The sequence below is a fragment of the Nuphar pumila genome, chromosome 11, assembly GCF_984573655.1.
Source record: "Nuphar pumila chromosome 11, dmNupPumi1.hap1.1, whole genome shotgun sequence".
In the NCBI taxonomy this organism is placed as follows: Eukaryota; Viridiplantae; Streptophyta; class Magnoliopsida; order Nymphaeales; family Nymphaeaceae; genus Nuphar; species Nuphar pumila.
Window position 1 is genome coordinate 32,985,973 of NC_143259.1, and position 19,187 is coordinate 33,005,159.

General features: G+C 33.8%; 1 protein-coding gene across 3 annotated transcripts in view; it reads right to left on the reverse strand.

The window, feature by feature from the left end:
• Nucleotides 1–15,942: 15,942 nt before the first annotated feature.
• Nucleotides 15,943–19,187, reverse strand: part of LOC149822230 (uncharacterized) — a 31,923-nt gene continuing 28,678 nt past the window's right edge. For 2 of the 3 annotated variants that reach the window (XM_089981035.1, XM_089981034.1), the window contains 2 exons: nucleotides 16,392–16,444; nucleotides 15,943–16,189 (listed from right to left, as the gene is read on the reverse strand). In XM_089981035.1, the coding sequence (XP_089837161.1) occupies nucleotides 16,093–16,189; nucleotides 16,392–16,444 (150 nt within the window). In that variant the 3' untranslated portion in view covers nucleotides 15,943–16,092. The remainder of the gene's footprint in view (nucleotides 16,190–16,391; nucleotides 16,445–19,187) is intronic. The other variant, XM_089981033.1, reaches the window with a different exon arrangement.

Sequence of the window (19,187 nt, forward strand, 5' to 3'; positions counted from 1 at the left end):
TTGAATCGCGAAAGCATTTCCCTCTCTCTTTTGCAAGGAAGGGAAGACGGGAAAAATTTTGCGACGATAACAGGTTTGGCGACCGTGATGGGACCTGTCCTTGTCTGACTTAAATAAAGAATGCATGTTTATTCAGATTTCATGTTTCTATGCTTGTTGATAATTAAGATGAATGTTTAGTCTCTTAGATTTAATTCACTATAGAAAATTAGATGAAATTCATGATTCGTATTTCTATTTTACAAGTTTAGTATAATCTATCCTACTGAGACAAGTTGTGTCTGACCCCTCAGATTTTATATTTTTAGAAAGTGAGTAGTGGCCTACATGCGAAGGCGGAGGGTTGCGATGGGGACTGAGCTTACCTTTCCTTTGCCTTCACAAGAACTTTGGACTCTAATTTTATTTTAATTCAATTTAAGGATAATTATAATTAATTTTAGATATTGTAAATATTTGATTTTATTTTATGCATGGTTAATTAGTTGTTAAATTCTAAATTCTTTAATTGTATGTTTGTAAGGGTTCATGTGAAGTAGCATGCTAAATTTTAGACTGATGTAATTTTTTCTGTTGTTATTTGTTAAAAGATTTAAAAGCATTTCAAAAAAAAATCCACCATTTTTTAGGTTATAAAGACTGGGGTGTTAAAGTTCAACATGTATAATGAATATAGAAGGATGTTTTTGAGTATTTTTTTCATAGATCTTGATAATGTAAATTTGTCTCTTGCATATATCTTGGTTAGAAATACGCAAAAAACATTTTGAAAAAGATTTTGCCAAAAACACTTTAGGGTTTTGATGTTTTATGATACAAAAATTTAATCTGATCATATATGGTAGATTAATACATGTGTAGTATGATTAAACAACATTTATTATATAAATAAATCATGATTCTATGTTGTTTTAATGTTTCTTGTGATTATTGCATATATGAAATTATAATTGAGATATTCCATGAAGGTTTTGAGATTCTTGGATTATGGATGTTAATGTTTTAGCAAGATTAACATAAATATGGTTAAAGATGTGTTGTATGATATAAATATGTTTAGAGCATCAAAAATTGTGATTATATAAATTTCATCATAATTCTTGTTCTTGATTAATAGATCTTGCATGCATTTGAATCTTGGTTATTCTGTCATTGTTTTTTTTTCGACCTATTTCAGAAAAAATTCACATCTCTATGAAAACATGGTTAATAAATAAAAAAAATACTTGAGTGTTCTAAACATCCAGGGCTTGAATTTAGAATCTTGTTTTGTCCTATTTTGTTCAATTTTGAAGCCAAAATGTCCCTTGCAATAGAGCACAGGTTTTTTGCCTTGTCAGCAGGACTCTTCCGACCAAAGATTTGAAAGCTTGAAAACCCTAATCAAAATTGTTCAAAATAAATTATAAAAAATCTGAAGGTAACATATATAACAAGATTCTATAAAAAGAATTTTGTCAAAAGATATTTTTGTAAATCTTGAGAAATTCCTCAAATTGAAATAAATTTCTAAAGTTGACAGGATCTGTTTGATATTTTTTCTGAACAGGGTTCAGTCCTAGAATTTTCCTAAATTTATTACAATGAATTTTGTAATTTTGTTTCTTGGTCTGTGTTTCTAAGATGATGGGGAAATCTCAATAAAATATTGAGAGTTAAGTTCGGTTTTTGTGATTTTTTGTGAGTTTCCAAAATCGGGTTAATAGGGATCTGAACTATACAATATGGCATGTGTTGATGCCTGATTGTATTTTACTTTATGTAGCATATTTATTGAGGTTTAAATGGGTTATTAGACTGAGAGGCATGTTAATTGAATGCATTTCATTATTGATTGAATTGGGCATGCATAAATATGAATGTTTAGCTTACCTTGATTGTGTAAATGAATAATGATTGTATTATCATATTAATTTTATGGTAGAGACTAATAGAAAGCATGCATAAAATGCCATGAATATTATTGCATATGAACCTTAAATATGGTTTCATGTTTGCATTAGCACAATTAATAAGAGAGTTAATTAAGAAATCAAAATAAAATTAATTTTCTTGGGGCTTATTGAGAGAGTATGCAAAGTACTGACGGTTCTGTAGGATATTTGGCTTAGTACAGAAGGTTACTTTTGTCCCCCATCCACAAGACTAGTAATCAGGATAACTACCTTGATTTTCCCGCGGTGTGCTAGGTAAGACTTATGAGAAAATTATGATATATTAAGATTGCAGGAGTTGGGAACTTTCTCTATAAAATTATATTCTCTCTCTAAAGTATGCATAGTTGGGGTGTCACACATGTTAATAAGACACAATTGTTTAAAAATACACACCTGGGTCATACCTCTATCTGTGAGAGTCTGTGTTGTACTCACAGACAAATATTGTCATGTGAAAAAAGATTATGAATTACATATAGACAGAACATGACATACATCATTTAAGCAAGAAAACAATAATTGAAGATAAGAACATATTCATGCATAAGGGACTCACATCACTGGAATGGTAAGTTCATATATCTTGTATATGTTTATGCATTTTATAAATGTTCATACATGTGCATAAATTATTATATTAATGTAAATCTTAGCATGAATAGATGTACATTAAATTGACTTGTTATCTTGTTGTTAACATGATTTTTATATTATTGTCTGCTAAGATATGTGTTACATGATGATATATGAGGTTGTGTTTGAATGTATTTTGATATCGCGTATTTATTGCAAGTATATTATTTCCTACCAGGCTTTCATGAGTGTGACTCATTTTATGGGATTTTAGGTAAATTATAATGTGCAATTGCGCAGTGGATGAAGAATTCTAAGATGTCATTGAGAGTCAGTCTTTTCCTTTCTCGAAGAATAGTTTTGAAAAAAAAATAATGTTATCAAAATACTCTGATATGTATTTTAAATTATTGAAAATGAATTAAATTTTAATGTTCATATTTTAAATCAGTTTTGATGATTGATTGTACTGTAACCTACCCAGAATGTTTAAACCAGAGAAAAATGTTGTTTCTGCTGTTTTAAAAAGAAAAAAAGTTTTCACTGGAATTTTAGGGTTGAAATTTTGGGGCATTACAGGCCCTTACGAGTACGGTGCCCTTGAAGGCACATGTAGAACGAGCTGTCTAGGCAGGGTTTCGACAACGTGGGCATCATCGTGCCATTGATACTAGCTCATGTAGGTAATTTGCCAAAAAATTTGGTAGTACTTCCTCTGTTTGACAGAGAAAGCATGACGTTCCTTTTTTCTATGGAGGGTAACTTGTCAAAAAAAATGACAACACCTCTTCTGTTTGATGAAAAAAGCACTACGCTCTTTTAAACTCGGTGAGTATCTTGTCAAAAATTTTGGCAGCACCTTCTCTGTTTGACGAAAGAAGCGCTACGTTCGTTCTGGGATAGATGTGCACCATTATGCATACTTTGCATCTTCCATGGTTTATTAGAAACCCAAGCCTTAGTTAAACCATACGTTGGTGACTTGGATTTTTATGTAAAAGCAGTTTTGTGTAAATTGTGAAACCTTTCTAATAAGGTTTTTTTGGCAAACAACATCTTAAACGAGGGAGGACATTTGGAATTGCTTTGGCGATAAGGAGTAGTCACCATTTGTATGCTTATTATGCGTATCTCTATTTAGTAAAAGCAAGAGCTTGTGCACATAACAGCGTGACGATAATATAAAATGCATAAGCAAGGCCCGGTGGGTGAAATCATGCATCAGGCTAAGTAAATTGCAAAAAGTAGGAGCCTTGGCATCATTCGGCACGACGGCAAGATAAAATGCATAAGCAAAGTACATATATATTGCTAAATGCAAGAGCCTTGTCACTGTTCGGTGTGACAGCAAGACAAAATACATAAGCAAAGTACATATATATTGTGGAAAGAATGAGCCTTGGCACCATTCAGCATGATGGCAATACAAAATGCATAAGCAAAGTATATGTATATATATATATAGTAAATAGAAAATTAGTGTAATACCTGCGAAATTAATTTATTTCAACTTCTAAATTTGAGTGAAATTCAAGATAAATTCAGTTTAAATTTAAGCAAAATTCAAAAGTTTAGGTTGAACTAGGACTCTAGCTAGGTTTGTTACGAACCGTAGATCTCGTGAGAGATCAAACTTGATGATTTTGGTTAATGGTTGGTTCAAAAAATGCAAATTTTAAAATTGACCAACCTCTATTTTGAGTTTTTAAACTAGGATCATATTCTAAATTAGTTTGTTTTAAATTGACTAAGTTATGTTTTGTACTCTAACCAGGCTTCAGAAGAGGCACAGGAGGTCAAGCCCAACTTCGTGGGGTGCCAGGTGTTGCTAGGGTGGCCTAGAGGAGTGACTCAAAGTTTTGTGGATCGTGGATGAGTTATGTTCAGATCCAAACCTATGTTTTGGATTCAGTATGGATTTGGATCTCATGTTAGGATATGAATATTTAAATTTAAACTTTGGATTTGGATTCTCTTTTGGTTCTTGGATCCAACTCCAACTGGGTTTGGATTCGGATCAAGAGTCTGGATCGGATCACTTGGATCTTTACCCAAGTGGGGCGCCACCTAGGTTGAACCCACTTTGCTTTTTCTAGAGATCACATAATAAATTAATTTATTTAAACCAAATTAGAGGGTTCTAGAGAGGGTAGGACGTCCCCTCTTGTGGACCCCACATTAGGTATTAATGAGTAAGTTTTTTTAAACAGGACTCTGAAGAGTCCATAGTTTGTTTAAACTCTTCCAAAAGAAGAGTTTGTTTTTAGATAGAAGTCTCTTTAGGAAACCTACCTAGAGGTTAGTTAGGACTTCTAGTAGGCTTAGGAAGACTAAAAAGGAGGGAACGCCTCCCTATTTTAATTAATTATATATATAAAAAAAGTAAAACCTATCCCAATCTCCTCCACTTCTTTTTTTATTCTTCTTTTTCCATCTTCTTCTTCCTTCTTCCTTTTTGTTGAGGTTTTTCCAACAGCCATTGAAGTTGCTTCAAGGTGCTAAGATGGAAGACGAAAGTGTTGGTAATTTCGAAAACATGTTTCAGGTAGGATTCATCCTACTTGTAGCATAGATAGGATGCAAACACATAAATTGTGTGTCTTGCTGATTCTATGGGTTGATCCATGGTGGATCAGATATAGAATAAGTTTGAAAAAGGTTTAATAAGTATTTTTAATTCAATATCATGCTTTGAAATGGATTTACAAAATCATTTTTGGTAAATCTATGCCCAGACGGCTAAACCAAAAAATCGGGTAATGTGAAACGCATAGTTTTGTGTTCCTACATAATTTCAGATAGTTATATCCTTGTTTCTAGCATGATTGCATGTATATTTGCTTTATAGCATGTGTTTTTATTATGAATCATGTTCCTGCAAATTTATTTCATATGTTTCATGGTATTTTCGCATGCTAGCATCTTGAACTAGTTATTCTATGCAAAAGTCATGATTTATTTTGATAGTTTAAATTTTAAAGCATGTGTTATGATCATATGACATCTCTTTATGATTGTAGATGATGTTTTGATATTGCTCATGTATTGATGCATGATTAAAAATAAATATTTCATATTTATGCTTGAGTTTTCTTGTTTTTATCATAATTTATACTGTATTTTTATGTTGTTTTGATTTTCTTGACCAGCGCATTGCAGTAAAATAAATATAACTCTCAAATCAGATCACCAATGGCCAAACCCTTTTATAGAGACCATCCAAACATATGGGAGGTGTCTTAAAAAATAATTTGGCCTTATTATTGGTACAAAAGTGAGGGTTATGACTACTGTAACCCAAGACAAAAAATTTGTCATGTGTGTAGAGTGATTCTTGATAGTCGGTCTTGCAGAAAATCTAATAAAGCATTGGTTTTGAGTTTATGAGTGATTTTTGGATATGTTATGTGAATCATATGAATAGATTTGAAAAAAATAAAAGAAAAATATGTTTCTTTTTCTGTAAATCTTTAGGACTCACACAAAATATGTAAAACTCAAGATTCTATAGAAAATCTGGATTTAGAACTATCACAGACATTCGGTCTATAAAATCTTGAAAATTCATATGATGGAGTTTTTTTTGGTAAACGCAAATGATTTTGAAATCTAATAATATAGCTTTCACCAAAAAAAATGGGAGGATGAAATCTCTCTCGGATTGGATCTGGTGACTGCTTCTTTGTGAAACAAGTTTCTGGCAGGTTTTGTCAAAACAAAAAATACTCTCAAGTCCATGAATTTAAAAGCTAATAGCTTTTGGTACCACTGTGAATTTTTAAGAAGATATATTTATATGTTGGTCTGACAGACCCGTAAACAGCATACAAATTCTGTTGTTATAGAGATCTTGATTTTTGATAATATCTTGACATGAATTTATTTTGCTAAAATCATATGCTTGATTATGATATGAGATGTTAATCATGTATATGTTGATGTGAGATTTGTCATAAATATGCTGCATGTAAGCATGTGGATTATTTATACATGATGGCATATTAAACATGAAAATTAAGCATGATAATTGGGCCAAGTAGCATGCATAAGCATGCATGTGTTATTTTATAAAATTCATGATTCATGCTAAATTGAAATGAGTCTAATCCATCATAGAGTGTGGTATGTGGCATGCGATATATTGTAAGTCATGTGGGGCATGCATACATGAGGCTCAAATGCGAGTCAGGTTTGGTGAAACCAATAGGGTGCTTGTGAGTACCTAGTTTGACTATGTTAAACATGCTCATATATACACACTTTAACTGGACTCTTGGGTGCTCCTTACAAGAGAGCGCATACATTGAGTTAGGTTCAAATGAGCTATGTTAGGACACCTTGGTGACTGTAGGGGGGTGTGAGTTCTTGCCTGCTGAGGCAATGATTTGAGTGCATCCAGTGTTGTAGTTGAACCCAATATAAATAACACCTAATAGCTCATTTATTCCAGTAGCCTACTTTGAAGAGGGCAAGAAGTACATATGTCGACTAACACGTTTTGAGAGCATAGGCACATCTTGGGCCCCCAGTCGTCAGTGTAGGGGCTGGGGCTGTCAATTTATCCTAGGTAGGTAGTCAGGCTCTACAGAATAGAAATTGATTCTTTGAACCACTGTTAAGTCTCTCTCTGTTAAAGACTACTTCATTGGATATTTGGCCTGGCTCTTCGAATCGATGAGTTAATTAAAATACATAGCATAATAAACTTGTATTTGATTGTTGAGTTAGGATTAGGTCATGAGTGTGTATTCTTCAGGAAAGGAAAGAGAAACAATGCATTAAATTAGGTTCATAAGTGGTTAAATGATTCATTGAATCTTGGTATAAAATTCTATGCATGTCATGCATAATTTCTAGTTCATGCACATATTGGCATATATAGATCTGTTTGATTGTGATCTTGATTACTAATGATATGATGCATGTATGTTACTTGATGGTAAAAAAATGAATTATTATGTAATCCTGCATGATTAAATTATTATTATTGCAATCACTAACTGTGTTGAGTTTATATGTTATAACATGTTATGATTTATTTGCATTGGAAAAGATGTATGCTTTATGTATTTGCATTCTTTTAATGCATGTGTGTAGGGTGTTTTCTTACTGGGGTTGTAACTAATATCCCTACATTTTAATATTTCAGGTAACGAATAAGCTAGAGGGCGATGACAGGAGGTTCGGGGTGGCATCAAGAGGGTCATACTCATTTAGGTTATTTGATAAACTAAATCATTTTATTTACTTTATTATTTGTCTTTAGTCCTATAAACTCTGATATTTGGAAGACTAGTATTTGATTTATTGCAATTCAATTGATGGTTTGATTCAATTATTCTAGTCTTACATGTGTGAGTTGTAAATTGCAACCCGCCCAAAGCTTGAACTGTATTTAAAGAGTTCCAGTTGTTTTATTAAAAATCATGAAAAAGGGATTTGAAAAAAAAAATCCTCCATAAAAATTTTGGTTTCAAAAATTAGGGCATTACAATTAGTTGCAAGGATACGTACGTGGATATCGAAGTAAGCTTGTGATGCCTTAGAGGGCGTAATCTAAGGACTAAGACTCTATGGCACTTAGTTCACCATAAATATCGAGTGATAATCACTAGGCTACACGCGTGGACACCAAAGCAAGCTTGCAATGCTTTAGATGGCGTGAACCAAAAACTAGAACCGTTGATTATTTTAGAATGGTGTATAGGAAGGAAAATTCCACTGTACACAACAGTTATTTCACCAAATAACATGGAAGAGAGGGATCAATGTGCAAACCTACTAAGAGTCAACGGTGGTGGCTTCAACACGACAATTGAGGCACTCCTAGATTATGGTTGGCATATCCTTTACGTATGGTACGGTTACAACCAAGAGCGTCTCTTGCAGAACTCGATGGTGCGACGAAACAATGAGGTTTATACCAAAATTGGATTGGACCTAGTTTAGATCCAACTGGATTTGAACCTAACTCAAGTCGGTTAGACAAGATCAGATAAGTTGGACCTAGTCAAGGAAATGGTAGAGGAGGTCAAGCAGTCTGGGCTAAGAGGTCTTGTCTCAACTGGGTTAGGCCTAGGTCAAGTGAGTCCAAGCTCATCTCAAGTAGGATCAGTCTAGGTCAAGTGGGCTTGACTTAGGCTAAGACCAAAATAAAGGAAGAGAGAGAGGCTAACCTAGTAGGTCAAGTTCAGTTGACCCAACTGAGCTCAGTGTAGGCTAGGCAGGTCCAAGCTCACTGCAAGTGAGCTTGGTCTAAGTCAACTAGGCTTAACCTAAGCTAATACCAAGAGAGAGAAGAGAGAAAGGGCTGAAATTTTTTTTGAAAGGAGGAGGGGTCTCTTCTTATTTATAAACAAAAATATGGATCTTGGATCTATATGTAGAGATTTTGATTCCTCGTGCTAGGAGGATTTGGTTTGGCTTGGACATTTTGTTAGGGGATGGTTCCAAATATAGACTATTGTGAATTATTTGAACTTTTATTCAATTCAATTCAATCTATAATGATGTACTCTAATTTCTGCAATTTAGTTAGTGTATGGTTTGGTACGACAACTATGACAATCCTGATTTGTATGTTTTTGCTATTTAAAAAAAAATCACAAAAAATTTGAGTTATAAATCAGGGTTGTTACAATGATCTAATTTTTCATTGTCTACATGATCGTTGATATCACTAATTAGTTGTTCGAATGCACAAACTAGATCACAGGGCATCACATTTATCTCTTTATTTGCTTGCATATATTCATCATTCGTGTATTTCTAAATTTCATGATTAATTACAAAAATAATACTTATATTTCAAGCATAGATTACATAACCTAATAACTTGTTTCTAGTTATGTCATCCCCCTTGGAAGGTTGGATGTTATCTGCATTATTGTAGTGAGCATCAATAGCACTAGTTTGTTGATTAATTGCGCATATCTTCTAATCGTGTAGAACATCAATTGTTGGTGCAAGTTGTTCATTGCTTGCACGTATAATATTTATATCTCTAATTGGTTAGGGCAACTACATGTCTTCTGCATGCATGTTAAGAACATCAATATTGTCAATTAATTTCATGCCCTTCACCCTCAATATATATTGCCTGAGATAAATACACAACTTCTTGCATGTCACTTCCAACAACTTCTTGTTTAACTTTGTCATGTTGTGTAATCAAAACAATTAAGTAAACATCACTACTACATAACATAGAGTCTATATCATCGTCATCTAAAATGAGTGTCAATCTTTGTTGGCTTCATATGTCTGCAGAATATCCATACTAGAAGCTCAGATAGTCTTCAACATATCAAATTTATGAGACATTAAAGCCTTAAATTTCTTAAAGCTACTGTTTTGGATGCCATTATAGATCTCTAACAAAAATCATCATTGAGATGATAATGTACTTTAATCCCTTTTAGATTATTATTAATTGTCTACACCAACCACGCAACATATCTATATCAAATGAAAATAGCATGAAAGAAAAGACCATCCATATACCCTTCATATATTCCATTAACAAAACAACTTATACCAACCATGGTTGTTGTCGCACATTGAAAACTAGTCACTTCAACCTTAAGCCCATTACTCCAATTGAATGCTTGTGCGCAATCAACCCTAACCCTATTATCCCAAAACAAAACAATCAAATATTAAATAAAAGATATAAACAAACATAAATCATTCACAATAATAACAAAAAATAATTACTACAAAGCCAATATATATATAACCCTAAACTTATATAACACTAAATGTATAATCCAATGCCAAATATTACATAAAACACAAGCAAACAAACATAAATCAACAATGGCAACAACCAAATACAAATATTACAAAACCAATATATATATATATACAAAAAAAACCCTAAGAATGCAAGAAAATATATGAAACTCACTTTTCTTTTTATCTAAAGTGTTTAGGAACCGAAAGATGGAGAAATTGACCAAAAAAATGTTGCAACCTTGCTAGAATATTAGAAGAAGAATTGCACCGGAATCACAGTAAGGAAAGAGGAAAAAGTATTAAGGTTTTAAAGGAAAAATGGTTAGGGTTCTAAAGTAAAACAAAAAAATAAAAAAATAACAACCAATGACTTTATATACAAATAAAAAAAAGTAAAGGTAAGGAGGTATGCAACACATGTTTAAGAAAGTCAGAATACACATTTGTGAATGTACGTCCAGACTTTATACGAGTTTTTAGTTAAAAGAGGTTTGCATGGTATCCATGCAAAGTTCAAAATCTCCGCAAATGTGTGACACGAACCTACAATAAAAAATATGTGAAGGTAACGAGGTTCATAACACATATTTGCGAAAGTAAAGACAAAAATGTGCAGATGTATGCACAAACTTTATATGCAAGATTTTAGTTAAAGGAGGTTCACATGGTATCTATGTGAAAGTCGTGACATTCATAAATATGTGTTGTAAACCTTCAATCAGTCAGTAAACATGTGAAGGTGAGGACATTTACAACTAATATTTGTGAATGACATACAAACACTTTTTAATGTATGTCTTGACTTTAAGCGAGTTTTTATTTGAAAAAGGTGTGCATGATGTCTATGCAAATATCATAACTACTGTAAATACTTGGAGTGAACCTATCGAGCTAAAACTTTTAAATTTTAGAAGGTTCACATAAGGCTTGTGAACCTCAAAAGATGCACATATTTGATATGTGAATCTCCTTTGTTAGGATTTAACAAGCCAAGTTCGCAAATTCTTTTATGTGGATTTCTTCAAGTTTGTGAAATGTTTATGTGAATCTCCTTGTTATTGAGATGTTGCATGTTTCACACGATGCACATATCTATCACACAAACATTAGCAAGTTTACTTGGGTGAAGGGTAAAAATATCTTTAAAAGGTTAAGGAATTAAAAGTTTGGATATGGAAGGATTTTGGCAAATTGTGAGGCATTTTTTGTGCCATTTTAAAAGGACAATACAATCATTTTTCTATTACATGAATATCTTGTGAATCTCATTCAAACTATAAAAGATTCACATATATTTTGTGTATACATGTTCACACGATTATCTTATGAATCTCCTTCAAACTAAAGGAGGTTCACGTAGAACTTGCATAGACATACTGACATTCACACGAATGTCTTGTGAATCTCTTTCAAACTAGAGGAGATTCACGTGGAATTTGCATGAACTTGCTAACATTCACATGAATGCCTTGTGAATCTACTTCAAACTAGAGGAGATTTATGATAATTTGCACGGATCTGCTGATATTTATATGAATTTCATGTGAATCTTTGTCAAATCAGAGGAGATTTGCATATAATTTGTGCGGACCTGCTATTATTCTCACAAATACCTGGCAAATATCCTTCAAACTAAAGGAAATTCGTGCATAATTTGTGTGGACATATTGACATTCGTACTAATATCCTGTGAATCTTCTTCAGGATTCGTAGGCTCAAGAGTTAGATTGCAGAGGAGGCGATTTTGCTTAAATCATTTGCTCGAGAGAAGAGAGGGTCTATGAATAAAAATAGTAACTTGACTGGCATTAAGAAAACAAAGATTGAACCTTTTAATGTTGAGCTATATACTATAAATGTTTGTAATATGTTCATTTTTTAATGAATAAAATGAATGTATGTATAAGCAGGTTAATTTTTGAATAACTAGAATGAATATATATGTATGAGCAGGTATATTTTTTAATGAATAGAATGAATATATGTATGATCACATTTAGTTTAAATAAATTAAATTAAATTGTACGAACAAGTTATTTTTCTGCATATCCTACAAGTTTCGAGAGGTTTCAGCTTCAGAAAGTTCATAGATTTGGTTTGCGAACTTCGCACTACGTATGCAAAGTTTCAAACATGAAGGAAATCACATATAATGTTATGTGGACTTCAAACTATATAGGAAAATTTAGTGTAATACTATAAAGTTTCCAGTTTCAGTTACTAGAAGTACACATATTTGGTCAGTTTAACTTTGCATATATTTTTATGAGAACTTCGTGAGCTATATGCAGATTAAGTAGGATATTTACGAGGTGATGATGTTCAATTTAACTGAAGGTTTGCATATCTTTTATGTGAATTTCATATTATATATGCGAACTTAGTTAAGTATTTCTGAAGTTTTGAGGTTTGGTTTAACTGAATGTTCGCAAATGTGTTTATGGGAACTTTGTGATATTCGCAAAAAAAAAAGTGCGGACCTCTTTTTAAGTGAGAGTTTGTGATATATCATGTGAACTTCATGAGTTTCGCACATGTGAAAGGTAAAAGGTTCCTAACAAGTTGGGTATTTGTGATTTTAGACACAGGGTGGATTTTGGAAATTGTGGGGCATTTAGAAAAACATGACATTTTTACCATTAAATACTGTCATTTTCTAAATAAGAAACCCCATTGTGCACAATCAGGAAGGCAAAAAATGAAGTGTGAAAGGCTTGTGTTGACATTTTTTGGAAGTTAAGAGTAGCCCGAGGAACAGAGGAATTTGCTTCGTTTCTAGTATAAAACAGGTATAACTCCTCTCAGTAGCAAGGAGATTCAACGAAGTCCGATGACCACCTATATTCAGATGGCTTTGTGGTTTCAGAACATAAAGTTGGCATCTACTGTCAGGGGTTCAGATGGATTCTGAGATGTTTTTTCTTAATCTAAGAAATGGCTTCATTACATAAATCGATGGTGAAATGCGAGTGCTTGCTTCTTCTGGCTTCCTGCTACTTTTTCCCCTCAAGGGTAGGGAGGAGGAGTCTTGGTTGGCTGATATGCCCAAAGAGTGGGATACCTTCATTGTAAGCAATTGAGCTTACACTGCACAAAGGGTGTGTCCTGTTGAGCTTTTTTCTTCAGTAATTCTTTCTATATTTGTATAGTTTGTAAATAGTATCTTCAATAGGAGACCTCTTCTCTAGCATTATTCATCAAAGGAAAAAAAGAAGGGCTTGCCTGTCCCAAACAGTAGATAGGTATGTGCTTGGTTATAAACCCTTTTTTCAATGGGGCCCAGGCTCAAAATCATTACACATATTGATCATGCATAGTTTATTCATATTGTTAGATATTTTTATGCATGATATTGTCCAAAATTAGTATTAAAAGCCTGTGTTTAGTTTATGTTTATGCATTATCCTGCAGGATCATATTTGTTCACAATTAAAGAAAAAAAGAAACAATTTGGGACCCATTTGTGTTTTTAGAAAATTTTAGTTTCCTTTAACAGGTTTTTAGAAATTGTTTTTTAAAAGAGAAGGTTTTTTTTAAGTCTTGAAAACTAGAATACTCTTTTAGAAAAATTTCTAAACAGCCCTAATTAGCATTATAAATATTTGTTTTAGAGCTAGAGGGGGTTGTCTTCCCTCATTGAAGTTCACCTCTCTCTCTCTCTCTCTCTCTCTCTCTCTCTCTCTCTCTCTCTCTCTCTCTCTCTCTCTCTCTCTCTCCTTCCTCTTTCTTGCTGGTTTGGAGTCTTCCTTCTTGCATTGGAGGTGCGTGATGCGTGCGATAGAGGAAAGTCTGCTCTGTTCTCCCCAATCCGTCGGAGGCAAACTCGAGGTAAGCCTCTTCTCCCCCTTCTCTTTAAATTCTTATTTAGCGCAGTTTTTGTTGCATATAGGTAGTCATTATTAAATTCTGCATACATTAGTGTTTTTTTTATTGCTGCATAGGTTAGTTTCCTCTTGATTACATTAATTTTTTTCTGCTTGATAGTTTAGTTTACCTTTTTTTACTTGTTGAAAAAGAAAACAAAAAAAAGTGAGTTGAATTTAATGCTAGATCTGCCGACCAGATCTATCAATCAGATCTGGTCGATTGATCTATTGGTTAGCCCAAAACTGATCTGTTGATCAGATCTACCAACGCAGATCGATCAGAAGACTAGATCATGCCACGCAGATCCGGTCACCCTGATTTGCCAAGCCATAACAGCCCTAATATTTTTTTTATTCAATCTGAAACAGATCAGGCTGCTGACCATGCAACCTGATGAGTGATTGATTACAACAGGTCGGGTCAGCTCAGACCCTGACCATATTTGTGTCCAGGCATATCTGCAAGTCTAACCAGGCCAGATATGGGTCAGTTAACTCTGTCGAGCCTGATTTGCGCTCAGCCAAGACAAACCAGACCTGAGATCGATAGTTAGATATGATCTGTTTGTGATTAGCAAGCTGCAACCAAATTTTTTTTTTACGTTGGGCAGCCCAGACCTGATCAGGTCCGTCGCACATCTATTAGATCAGGCCAGCCCTAATCTAATCAGATCCAACCAGTCCAGCACAGCCCATCAGGTTGGCTTGCTCGTCATATCCCTAATCAGCCGAGCCAGCCTAGACCAGCCTGTTCGATCAACAGATTTGGCAACAGATCTGTCAACCGAACAACACACTTAATTTGCACTTGTTTTATTTAATTTTTGTTTAGCAGTGTGCAGTGATAGATTAGTGGTTTGTGAGTTACTTTATTTTTTGTTTTCGTTATTAGCTTAACATAGTTAGCTCTCGATTTTGCTACATTTTAAATGATAAAATCAAAATCTGTTTTGAAAATCACACTTTAACAAACTGTGAGCTAAACCAATTTTTTTTAGTCTAGATTTTTTTTCTTTAAAATTAAAAACATAGAAATTTTTTGTTTTTAGATTTAATTGTTATTTTCTTACAACTAACCTTAACTAGATTAGATAGTCTAATTGTTTTGTCTTGTTTTGACTTTGAGTTTTGCAAGTGGGTGCCTTTTTTATTGTCATTGAAACGCAACAGCAAGAGCCATACACGTGAAAACAACAAGAGCTAGATCGCAAGCAAAAAGAGCCATGCAAATTTTGATTTTCTTTATTTTTTTATTTTTTTTATCCACAAGCCACTTATTTATTTAAAGTTGTAATAATTTTATTTCTGATCGAATCCTCTGTAATAGGTTAATTACGCTTATTTTTCTTTTTTTCTTTTTGAGACAATAAAGATTGCTTTGTTTAGAATATACAGTTCTAAACACGTTCCTTGAGTTAACCCAAACTCCACCACTAGTGTGAATCGATTAATTTAGAATTTGATGCACGATTTGCACGGACAAATTTTTATTAAAAATATCTTTTAAAAATACTTTTGAGAAAAGTTGCATCACATATACATAAGCCCAGTTCTTAGGTCTTGACCTGATAAAGACATAAGCCTAGACCAAGGCAGTGGCACTGGCAGGTCAGGCCTCCCCTCGGGCACAATGGACCCATCCCTAGCCTGACATGCTCATTCCCTGAGTTGTTCGACCAGCCCCAAGTTTGTCCAAGACGTAACGTGAAGAATTCTATATAAAAGGTCATCACATAAGACCTAGCATGAATGGTTAAACCTGTAAATCTATTGACAAAGTATCCAATAACTATGGGGGCCGAATCAGTCGAGATGAGTACACATAAAAAGAGCTAATAAAACATGGAATGACAATGGATGTCCATTTCATTTCTACAATTTTAAATGTATTCCCGACTTTACCTAACAAACATGATAAATACCATTCATATAAAAAATGCAATCAAGCAGGGGCCTTTTTCTTTCTTTCGTCAATCACATTATGGTTCACAAAAGAAGATTATGATGTTCTCTCTGAAGCTGTGTAGACACATTAGCTGCAGTTGGATCCTCACACTGACCTGCCAGAAAATGACACTAAAAAATGAAGAGGAAAGAAAATTAGGAATTCTATGAATACAATGCGGAATACTGCTTGGACAATATTCATGAGAGAGCTTTGATCATGGTTTGCATTATAGGTTTCACTGTGAAGAATCAAACCACACCAAGGACCTGCTCATGATTTTTCATCAACTAGCTACTTGATGTACCGGATTGGTACATGCACTCACAATACCTTATGCCAAATTCCTCACGTATTGGTCCAGAGATGTGTTGAACAAGTCCGACCTGAAACACAACAGTTTGTTTACTCATTGTTCGAAAATAATTCACTTATGCAATCATGATCGGCAATAACGAAAAGAATAAAATTACTTATTTGAGACTGTAATTGGAAGAAATCTGGCAGCAACATTAACTTCTCGTTTTTCTCATGTTTTGTTTTCATGAAGCATTGAGTTGGAACTAAATGGCATGCGTAGCTTTGACCAAAATATAAATTAGAGATGCCAAAAAACTCTAGGACGTGGTACAAAGTTACATATAAAAAAATTAAAATCTTGTGAGAAATAGCAAGTTTCCTTTGAACTCCGTACAGTCTTATAAGCAGTCTTATTAGAATAAAATTGGTCCAAATGCCAAGTTTCTGGACCTCTAGTTTGCAAACATGCCTATCTGTTTGTTCTTCCTAATGTTCACATCTGTACAGAACTGTCATGTTGCTCCCAGGAGAACTCTAGATCCGCTTCTTGTATTCAATCTGGCACAAGTCTACAAATTTGGACCAGAATACCGGTTTAAAGATTTGACATTTTATGGCAGTATCTGTAGGCTTATGATTTACCATCTTAAACCATTTCTCACTATGGCCAAAACACTTATTACCAGCAGAATACTGCCACATTGTGCACACTTCATAAATAGTCTGGAAACATGAAGAATCTATCACGAATTTCTGAAGTGTGTACAATGTGGCAGTATTCTGCTGGTAATAATTGCCTCTTCAGGTTTAGTACCAAACAGTTGGTGTTTCTGCATTTTTATGGCACTGTGCTCTTTCTGCTAATAGTTACATATTAGTCTTTTATATTTGTATAGCTTAGCCATGGGTCATGAATTGCAGGTCACTTCATCATCGTTTGGCAGGCACCATAGGGATTCCCATATGCTCAAGGTAGATGCGTGTGTGTGTGTGTGTGCATGTATTGTAACATGATATTCTAACGTGATTGGATCTGAATCCAGATCCAGATCCAATGGGCTTAAGTCTGTATACTCACATGTGTATTTAATTAGTCTTGCATGTTTACTTTAGTACCAGATCCACACGTTCCCACATAGGGAAACGTGAATACAGAAAAATCTGTCCAGAATTCTGTTCTCTTCTTCCTCTTCTCTGCAGCATCTCTGAATCAACAGTAAGGTACCAAAGTCTATTATAGTATTAGAGCAGGGTTCCATATGAGAGTTATCCAAAGTTCTTATGGATCATGTTTCTTTTCCAGATCTCTTCTTTTATCCTGTTTTTCAGATCTTCTTCCCCTCGTTTCTCCCTTGCGTTATTTCTTCCTTCTAATTGTTGTTTTGTCACTCTTTAACTTGTTTCCTGATCACTCTTCTATCCTGTTTTTCAGATCTTCTTTCCCTCATTTCTCCCTTGCGTTATCACTAACTTGTTGTTCAAGTTAGGGTTCTTTTTCTCTTTCTATTCAATATTGAAGATTATCATATCTGATTTCGAGTACTGTATATTGGATCTGATTTGGGTGCACTTTTCTTATGATATGTCCACTATTTGGATTTTTTTACAATTTGCATGAACCTTGGCCCTTTCTTGTAGTATCTTTAACTTTACGAAGCCTACATCCACCTGTGTTAAAAATTTGGTCGTTGCAATCATATTTGATCAAAACAACGTTATCAATAGAGATGGGATATGAATTTCTGGTACTGCACCCAAGAAAAAACGCAGTATTTATGATCTCATTTATTGCTCGTATAATGATTACTTATGCGGTATAGGTTATCTTTTCCCATTCTTTTCACAACTTTCTCGTTCTTCCTGTTTTTTAATTGTTCTTGTATTACTCTTCTTTATTTGTCTTTATTACGTGTATCGTGTCATGGATCCTACTTTTCAATCTTCTCCAAATCTGTCATCCAACTTTCTTCTTCAGTTGGTATCAGAAAAACTCAATAATTCAAATTTTTTTATCTGAAAAAGACAAATTACCTCTTTTATGAGTCAGGATCTATCAGAACACCTGGATGACTCTGTCTTGGTCTTGCCAGAGTTTGTTTTGCATGAAGACAAAGATGAGAAGGGACAGATTGTTGAATCTAGGTAGATTAGAAATTCAAAGTTTATCAATTGGATAAAGAAGGATCAAGCACTTGTTGTCTACATCACTTCCACTCTATGTCACATAGGTGCGGGTGCGGCACTTTAAAAAAACTTGGGTGCAGAGGTGCGGGGAGGGTATATATATATATATATATATATATATATATATATATATATATATATATATATATATATATATATATATATATATAGAGAGAGAGAGAGAGAGAGAGGTGTGAAATCGATACGTGCTAAATGGGTTTTTCTGCCCTTTCGGTGTGTTTTTTTGCAGTTTTGACCCCATAAATGTGTTGGGCATGGTCGATTTATGAGGAATCCACACCTAGATCATGTGTTTTCGATGAAAACAATTGATATTTGGAGCCTCAAAAATTTACAAAGATTTTGGACAGCTGATTTTTCGAACCTTATAAAAACCCACCCATGTGTTGGAATCGAACTCTTCAAGAGTTGATCCCTATGAAATCAAGCATATAGATCACATCTGCAGGGTCGGGATTTAAAAATAAAATGAAATACCCCTGAAAAACTCATTTAGCATGGATCATTTAGTACCTACCCATTACTCTCTCTCTCTCTTTCTATATATATATATATATATATATTAACAGTTTTAAGTTAACACTACATGTATGTGTGTGCATTTATATATTTATATGTATAAAA